The following is a 9,707-nucleotide window of genomic DNA, read 5'->3' on the forward strand; positions in this document are numbered from 1 at the left end:
AAACAAAAATGAAATTGTGCAGAAAATCAAAGACATGCCACTCTCTGCGAAGACTGTCAAAGACAGAACCCTAAAAATGGCAGAAAACATTAGCAAACAGCAAATTCAAGACATTAATTCAGTTATGGCATACTCCATTGCCTGTGATGAGTCCAAAGATATTGGTGATATTGAACAAATAGCACTGTTCTGCCGATATGTGAACTCTTTTGGGCCACAGGAAGAACTGATTGAGCTGATACCACTAAAAGACCAAACAAGGGGTGAGGATATCTGTAAGGCTGTCCTGGACGTTTTAACTGCTAAAAAAATAAACACTAACCACCTGGTCTCAGTAGCTACTGATGGGGCACCGAGCATGAGAGGAGCACAGAAGGGCTTTGTGGCTCTACTGCAGAAGGCGTTGGGTAGAAGGCTGCCATCATTTCATTGCATCCTGCACCAAGAGGCATTGTGTGCTCAAACCTTTCCGCCGAAATGCACAAAAGTGATGGATGTGGTCATTCAGATTGTAAATAAGATAATGGTAAGAGGCTTAAACCACCGCCAGTTCCGTTTGTTATTGGATGAGGTTGAAAGCAAATATTCTGACCTCCTGCTCCACAACAAGGTCTGTTGGCTGTCCAGAGGCGAGGTGCTAAAACGCTTTGTCACATGTTTGGAAGAAGTAAAAACCTTCCTGGACAGCAAAGAGCTCACCTTTACTGAGCTGGAACAGCCAGAGTGGCTTGAAAAATTACATTTTATGGTAGACATGACAGCACATCTAAACACGCTAAATACAACCCTTCAGGGGAAAGGAGGCACAGCCCTGCATATGCTGGAGGAGGTTATGGCATTCGAGCGCAAGTTGACAGTGTTGGTCAAAGATTTACAGAGAGGCACACTGTCTCACTTTCCCTCTTTGAGAGAGTTCAAACAAAGTCATGATACAATCAATTTGGAATATTTCAAGTCTGCAATCACCGCAATGCAAAGTTCATTTGGGAAAACGATTCTGTGAGTTCAGAGAGGAAAAAGCCACATTAGCCTTCCCTGTCACTCCCCTGGAGATAGATCCATCCCTATTGAATATGACTGCATTTGCAGGTGTAAGTCAACCTGATCTTGAGATGGAATTGGCCGATATAGCCGACAAAGATCTATGGGTGTCCAAGTTCAAATTCTTGACGACTACTCTTGAGGATGTTGCCCGTCAGAAGGCCATTTTGGCTCAGAATCATAAATGGACTGATATTGAAAACCTTCCCAAACAGGACAAACTTGTATTCGAAACATGGAATGCCATCCCGAACACTTATATAAACATGAAAAAGTATGCATTTGGAGTGCTGTCGATCTTCGGTTCCACATATGTATGTGAGCAGGTCTTCTCCAACATGAACTATATTAAAAACAAACATCGATCACGCCTCACAAATTACAGCTTGCAAGCCTGTGTGAAAATGAAGGTGACGTCTTACAGCCCTGATGTGCAGACCCTGTGCACTGAGGTTCAGGAACAAAAATCCCATTAACCAGGTAGATTAAATATTTTAATTAGCTATTAATGTGCAAAAATATATTTTACATTAAGTGACAAAGTCCTTTTTTTCTTCAGATTGACAGCTAACTGCATGATCCTGTATATAGCATTAAGGTAAGAAACATATGCAGTGTTTGATTTGTTTTATAAAGGTTTTGCGGCTCCCAGTTTTTTTCTCTTTTCGGAAACGGGTCCAAGTGGCTCTTTGTGTCTTAAAGGTTGCAGACCCCTGATATAGGAGAATAGGTTGCACATTTGCTTCAACAGCACAATTTACTGCCCACCTAATCTATATTCATCTATGCAGAAGAGAAGGGCAGGAGCTAGTAGTGTCAAACTAAGCTGGCATTGTCAGTTGGGCATTAAAATTTACACACACTTTACAAAGTTGGGCAAAATAACTTCAAGCAGGCCCAAACTCTTGCATAACACAATGAAAAGGTCTTTATTCCAAATATTGTTGCTGAAGAAATTTCACTGCTGTGTGTTTTGTATTTGTTTAACCAGATTAAAGGTTCTATTTATCATCAGTAGCTGTGAATTGACTACAGGAGCAAGGTCTCCTTATACAGTAATACAAAGGCTTAACCTGTTCAGTGAGGAATATGGAGGCTGCAATCTCTACAGCCTATAAAAATGTGCGATTGTGCTCATCCTACACCTCTAACACTGAGTCACATAGTAAGTATGCAGATCAAGAATCATACAGCCAGTGGTGTCTGGGTTGAGTAAGGTGTGAATTACTAAACAACTAAAGCTAATAAATATCTATGTATATGAGTCATTATGAGTCGGAAAACTGCACGATAAAAATAAATAGTAAGAATAATAGAAGGCTCCCTAGACACATTTTCTTTCTTCACAGCAGATCAGGATATTTGAAAGAGTTTTACAGAACTAATACTGCTATAAAAACTTACTGCACATGTCAAAATGTCACCAACAATCCTTGGCAGACTGTGAAGAGCAGCCAATGTGTACAATTAGCTTGTCAAGTGCTGGGTCTTTGGTGCCAGGCAACCAAGGCTGCACCTGCTTCCAGCACAACAAGCAACACTCATCTGGCCAGCCAGCACCACCCACACATTGGCAGACAGACCCCCTATTTACCTGGATCATGCAGTTGCAGTAGGCATTTGGAATATGAGGCTCAAGGCCAGCAAACAAAGTTTTATTGTAGTGCTTGAAGTCAAAGTCCTCAAGTCCAAGTTTGGAATATTTTATGGTAACCTGTAAATACAGAATAAAGACACTTTTAAACTAAGGGGAAAAAGAAAACAAATAATATTTCAGAAGATAAACTAAACTACTCGTGCAGAATACAAGACAAAGATCAAAAGTAACATTTCCAAAAACTGTGGATTGTAAGGCAAAGGGAAAATCTAAATTCTTTCCAAGTTCCTTGCTAGTGATGGTCATGGCTATGAGAACTCATGGAGAAGCATACGATTTGTTTGATCAGCTGATGCATTTGCCGTGATCACATCCTGCTTTAGCACATGATCATGGGCTAGCAAATTATATCCATCACCTGACCAAACTGATCACATGCTTCTTCATGAGTTCTCCTACACATGACTATCACTATTTCTTGCTGTGCTGATGAGCAATTCTAAGGAACACAATGTTCTGCACAACAAACATTAGGGACTTACTTGATGAAAGGTTAACAAGATGCTCAATTTAAAACTCAGTTGAAGAAATCACATTTTCTGCACGATTGCCAGGCATGCAGATAAACAGTAAGTCTTAGGGGGCAATCAGGTCTAGTCACCACTTTATAGGGGCCAGTTTGGGTTGTCTATGATTGCAGCATAACCCATAGGAAACACAGTAAGAAACAGCACCATTAAATCAAATACCAGTTCACCACTATTAGCACAGCCACTTTTAGGGCCCGTTTCCACTATCGCGAATCTGCATGCGTTTCCTGCATGCAGATTCGCACAGCCAATTCAAGTGGATGGGCCTGTTTCCACTTGTCAGTTTTGCTGTGCGTTTTTCTGTGCAGGATTTTTCTGCACGGCAGAGCCCTCAGAATTCGCTTGCGTGTGGAATGCAGGCGAATCGCACACAATGTATTTAATAGGGAAATCGCATGAGTTTTCCCCATGCGTTTTTTGCCGCGAATTCGCATCGGTACCAATGTAAATTCACACAGGCAGTGACATGGTTAAAATCGCATATAGCCTCACCTATGCGAATTCGCGGCAAAAAAACGCATGCGGAATCACATCCGGATGCGATTTCGTCAGTGGTGGAATCCAGGCGATTCCGCACCGCAATAGTGGAAACGAGCCCTTAATGTAAGTGAATGGGACTTCTGAACACTCCTTTAGGTGAATATCAGTACTGCAACTCTCCACTTTTCAGTGCTGGATTGGCAGGGAACTGTACCAGTTACCATACCCATAAATGCAGTGCTATGTGTTAGAAGTCTTTAAAAATGGAAAACAGGGTATATGGAACATTAATATTGCACAAAGCAACCATAATGTTCATTCCTACAAAGCCAGCTGGGACCACCGAGTGGCAGTCCTGAGGGCTCTCACAAATTGCAAGGGCACCTGTTAGACTTGGGCTTGATCTAGTCAACTCAGTTTAGTTTTGAGATTAAAAGAAGGAGGGGGAAAAAAAAAAAAAAAGACACCTGCATAAGTATTTTTAATTAAAACACACAAAAAAGTTTAGAGATCATACACCATTAACAGTGGAGAGTCCCTAATAAACGCATATGTCAAGGAGGACATGAGAAACTGCTCCAAGTTGGGCATTTTTTGAACATATTGTTTCATAAAGGGGTTACCAGTTAAAATAAATGAAAAGCACTGTACTACTAAATACATACAGTGCTTTCAAGAATATATATCTCCAGTATAAAAGACAGAGCCTGTTATGCCAGTCTCTTCAGGTGCAGGTTTTTTTTGGAGGAGGTGGTGGTGGTTTAGAATTGCTCAGAAATACTTATTCATACTAATTCATTCACAGATGACACTCCACCACCTCCACCTACACCCCCAGCAATGCAGTTGCGACCAGGTTTCTGAAATATTCCAAAGCTCTTTTTAAATCTCTACCTGCATTGATGTGACCCGCCCCCAGCTCAGCAGCTACCAATTAGGCTACGGATGCCATGCTAAGGGCAGGCCACCGCAACAGATCAGGGTGGCCAGCGCCTCAGTAAAAGGTTTACTAAATCTAAATATATACCGCACCTAAATGGCACACATCCAGCAGTCCACAGGTTTGCCAGACTCAAGACTGTCACTTAAACCAAATAAAGACTTGGAGAATTCTCATATCTGTGGGCAGAGGAGTCTATGACAGAAATGTTGACTGCAATGCTCCTATCAGTCCTCTATATGCTAGTTATCAGGTGGTAAAAGATATTTGTTACTGGCAGCTATGGTCACTTGTGTACACCCTGGATGCAGTTTACAGTATGACCTATTTCACAGAACTCACACACTCCTACCAATATGGAGACTTCAGAATAGCCCAGGAAAGTTACAGAAGTGTTCAATTCAAACTCCAAAAGGCAAAACCAGCACAACAGGTTCAGGTGTATAGTATCCTATGATATGAGAGGGGGTGAAACCGACCCAAAACTGAAAATGTCAGCATTGGGTGCAGAGGAATACACCTACAGAGAAGGAACTACTCCACACCTATAGGCAGGTTATATAAACCATGCATTATCTATATAGGGGCTCAAACCCACTAGAAGCCTTTTCTAAGCGCTAGTGATTTGAAAAAGCTCTTGCTAATGCAATGCTTTAGGGGATTTTTGTAAAAAAAAAAAAATCACATCGCTTAAATGGAATCAGAGCCATAGCATTACATTAGCAAGAGCTATACAAATCACAAAGCGCTCAGAAAAGCACTCCTAGTGGATTCCAGGCCCCATACACAGAGAAAAGGGCTGTGCAAATTTACATTTTCAACCTTCTGTTGGATTCTGCAGAGCTAGGTAACTCATTTAAAGGAACCATCCAAGCAACATAAAAAAAAAAAAAAAAAACACCAAAAACAAACCTTTACTTACCTGGGGCTTCCTCCAGCCCCTGGCAGGCGCTATGTCCCTTGCAGTAGCTCCGGTGTCTCAGGATCCCCTCAGTTTCAGAAGCTGACCTTTCCAGGTTGGCCTGTACTGCGCCTGCGCCACTGTCAATCACGCTCACATGGTCTTGAGTGTACTGTGCAGGAGTGTACTGTGCATGTGCAGAACACTCTACACCACGTAAGCGTGATTGACAGTGGTTCTCGCGTAAGTGCATTAGAGGCCGACCTGGCGAGACTGGCTTCTGAAACGAAGGGGATCCTGGGACACCGGAGCTGTGGCGAGGGACATAGCACCTGCCAAGGCCTGGAGGAAGCCCCAGGTAAGTAGAGCTCATTTTTCATAGCTGCTCGGGGATTGGGACCCATGTCAGCTGTGTAGTTAACGATGCCCTGTGTGGCTATGCGGGGGGGGGGGGGGGGCAGTTGGATGGAGTGGCGCATATGTGACATCATGCAGTGAAGCAGTGTGATCAATGCATTTGGCCATTGCTGGGGGTTGGGGTCCATTATTGGCTGCCTCAGCCAACTTTAGTCAGGCAATTATACAAGCCTGAAGATTGGCAGCACATGGCAATTTTACTGGTACTATCGTTGACAGCTAAGCATAGGTTGCATAATTAGTAGTGTTGGTGTTCAAATTTGGCATATCAAACTTGTTGTTACACCCGAATACTGGTGAACACCACACTTCGGCACCATTCCAGTACAGAACAAGCGGACAGGGTCAGGCTGAGTTCACTCACTTGCACTTCCTGTGACTCCTATGCTTCCTTCTTAAGACTTTGGATAGAGGAAGCATTGCAGTCACGTGAAACGCAAGTCAGTCAACTCACCTTGAACCTGCCCGCTTGTTCAGTAATGAAATGGTGCAGAAGTTTGGCAGTATTTGTATGGGTGTTCCGAATTCTAACACTACTAATAAGCGCGAACCCAGTTACCTAAGAAACTTGAGTGTTGCTACGGTAACATGCCTTGTAGTAATGAGAGCAGTAATCAAATGCGTGTGCATCTTACCAAAAATGTCTTCACTGAAACTGACATTTTCTAATTAGAAGAAATTCTTATTTAGAATCGCGTGACTGATGTCTCAATAGTGGGTCACATTATGCACAGTTTTATATCACACAGCAAGTAAATCAAGTGGCAAGTAATTTAAATTGTGAGAAAACGAAGTTTTGAAAATATAAATAAAAAAAAAAACCAAACTTTCTCCATACATTTCTCCTTTACTGTAGATTTTATGTAGGAAGGAATTGCAACCCTAGATGGCCATGGATATGCTAATAATTCCAGCTTCCATGAAAATGTTATGCAAATTGCACGCAGTTTGGGCCAATCTAGCTGCATATAATTTGCATGCAAGTTGGAATAATTTGCATACCATTGACAATCTATTTGTGCACTACTATTTTGGAATTATGGCTCACGAGTACCACTATATCCAATGTGACAATATACAGAGTGCTTTTAGTGAATTTTATTAGTCTATAACTATTGTGCAAGAACACTTCAAAAACACCACAAATAACAGTGAAGATTCAGCTACTGGACCTTCCGATACTTCTTGGGCACCATGTAGAGATGGGGCTCTTCCTCACGTCCTATGGGGGACTCTGGGACTTGGCTAAAGCTATCGAAATCATTTTCCAGCTGATAGGGTACCTGCAATTCAAAACAAAGTTGTCAAGGTTTTTAGGAACTGGTTCGTAGGTCATCACAACTGTAAAGGACAAACATGAACAGACCAAGGTAAAACATCAGGAATCATTTGCAATGTGAACTAGTGCTAAAGGCATTCGTTAAGTTTAGAGGCTGCAATAAAGTCTGCTAAAGCTATATATCTAGCAGACCATCCAACTGCTCTTCCGCACAAAATAAAAGCTCTAATACACGGTGATAACATTTTCCAGTTAAAGTTCACATATTGTCCTCAGTTTCTGTATCAGCATGTGGTAGATTCAGAATGGTGTTGAAATGACCGACACACACCAGAAGTTAGACAAGACATCTTATCCAGGCTTCTGAGTCTTCTGGTCTCTTGGTAGCCATCTTACAGCTTTGTACAGCTGCCCCTTGCAGCTTTGTACTTCCTGCTGACATCCAGTGGCCGAGTATGGAACTGCAAAGGAAACAGGAAGTGGCTCCCTGGGACAAGAAGAAAGTGAAACCTGGACATCTAGCAAGAAGAGCTGCATGGGAGACACTGCCAGGAAGGAGGCGAACACAGTGAATCCAGCGCAGGAGACTTGGGTGCACAGAGAGTAACGTTGGCGCCGTCAGAAGACGGAGTGGAGGTTACGTTTAAGACACAATAATTCGGCTTCCAGCAATTGCTGGAAGTAGAATTATTTCATTCCCCACCATCCATGGCGGGATAGTATTTAACACGGCCCGGACTTGTGTGGCAGCAGGATCAGCCATATACCGGCTGTATCCTGAGCCCAAGTCTCCCGCGATTCCTCTCGTTTGTGGAGGAGAGGTATCTCCACACACACTGACACCTGCCTCCCTTTGGGAACATTTTTTTGGGCCCCAAAAATTCAGCTTATATGCAAGTATATATGGTACATGGAAGAAAAAAAAAAAACCTAACAAAAAAAAAAAAAAAATACTTTCTCATTGGAGCAAGACACTCAAGGGAAGGAAGAAAGAAAAAAGGAAAAAAAAAAAAAAAAAAAGTAGAAACTGCACAGTCAAAACAAACAAACAAAAGTTAGATAGATTTTCTAAACGCAACACAGATCAAGATAAAGGCTACTGATTGCAGACCTGGTTCCGAAGCTTAGTTCTGGGATTGGGAGAGTAGCCAATAAACCCAACTTGCTTCATTGTGCGAAGAATTTCTTGATCTACAGGGGGCGCCCGACTGAAGAATAAGACATTGGTCAGTATATGCTGAAGGAAAGAGAATGTATACACATGAAAATTCTTTGAAGATGGTCCCGAAGGAACACTAATTAAAAAAAAAAAACACACAAGAGAAAATTATGAAGCATGTAAAATTGAGATTCTAAATTGGACTGCCGTTTTCATCTATTTCCCTAACATACTGGTGTACAGATTCACTTCGCTTTTCTCCTGAATTTTCTCACATGAAGAAGGCTTTCTGGGTAGGCTGGATAGTGTACTGGTTAAAGAGACTAACAAAATGTTCAGCCTTATTTCTTCTATCCTATAAGTTCCTATACCTGTTCTAATGTGGTCTGGATTACTGCAGCCTTTTCTAGTTGCACTCATATCTCATATATCTAATCTTCTTTCCTTTGTCAAGCTTTGTCAACCCAGAGAGGAATGCACTGCCTCTGCTGTGATAGGGACAAGTTATGCACATCCCCCTATGCTCTCCTGAGTGCTGTGTGTATGAGTCACAGGCAAGGTCTCTGCTCACAGCCAGCGTGTCTGCTAGGCTCACAGAGCTGTGACCTTGGGAACAGCTGTGAGTGCAGAAAGATCAATTCAAAGCCCAGACAAGCAGCTAAGGCAACAAGTGGGAGTAACATTCCAGAAGTCAAGTCAGGCTTGAGAGGAGCCACTGCAAACAGGCACCTACTCGATGATGTATTTCCTGTTTGGCGGCCATCTTCATTGTTTACAAAAACAATGAATAAAACAGTGATTTTATGACCAGGAAAGCAGCGGGGAGCTGCGAAAATGTCACAGAAAGGGCTATCAGAAGACAACAAACAGGCTGGTACGTGTATTTATGTAAGATTTTCACAGTACAGATTCTCTTTAAGGTTGTTGCCTTTGATGCAGGGCTTGACCAGGGTTCAAATCCTGGCTTGCCTATGAAGCGCAATAAAAAAAAAAAAAAAAAAAAACACACATTTAGAACAAGCTGTTTCAAATTATCTTGAGGAAGACTCATACATATTCATAGTAGAACATGAGAAAAATTGAGGATACCCATTTGTACATAAATTCTGGTTTTAGCATTACAAATTCTTTTTATATGTACCATAAACATTACTGTACCCAGTGATGTTTAGCTTTGGCTAAACCACCCCGCCCCAGAGCAGCACACTCTGGGAGGTCAAATTGCATTCCTGCTCACTACACAGAAGAGGGTGGGGGGTGGGAGGGTCATAGAGTGATGCACCTTGCCAGCATTAAATACGCC

General features: G+C 42.2%; 1 protein-coding gene across 1 annotated transcript in view; it reads right to left on the bottom strand.

The window, feature by feature from the left end:
- The window catches only part of PAN2 (poly(A) specific ribonuclease subunit PAN2), a 117,206-nt gene that overhangs the window by 39,233 nt on the left and 68,266 nt on the right, over positions 1-9,707 (bottom strand). The window contains exons 8-10 of the mRNA XM_068267590.1: positions 8,357-8,453; positions 7,139-7,249; positions 2,636-2,755 (exon numbers count right to left, since the gene is read on the bottom strand). Coding sequence (XP_068123691.1) covers positions 2,636-2,755; positions 7,139-7,249; positions 8,357-8,453 — 328 coding nt within the window. The remainder of the gene's footprint in view (positions 1-2,635; positions 2,756-7,138; positions 7,250-8,356; positions 8,454-9,707) is intronic.

The sequence above is a fragment of the Hyperolius riggenbachi genome, chromosome 2, assembly GCF_040937935.1.
Source record: "Hyperolius riggenbachi isolate aHypRig1 chromosome 2, aHypRig1.pri, whole genome shotgun sequence".
Taxonomy (NCBI): Eukaryota; Metazoa; Chordata; class Amphibia; order Anura; family Hyperoliidae; genus Hyperolius; species Hyperolius riggenbachi.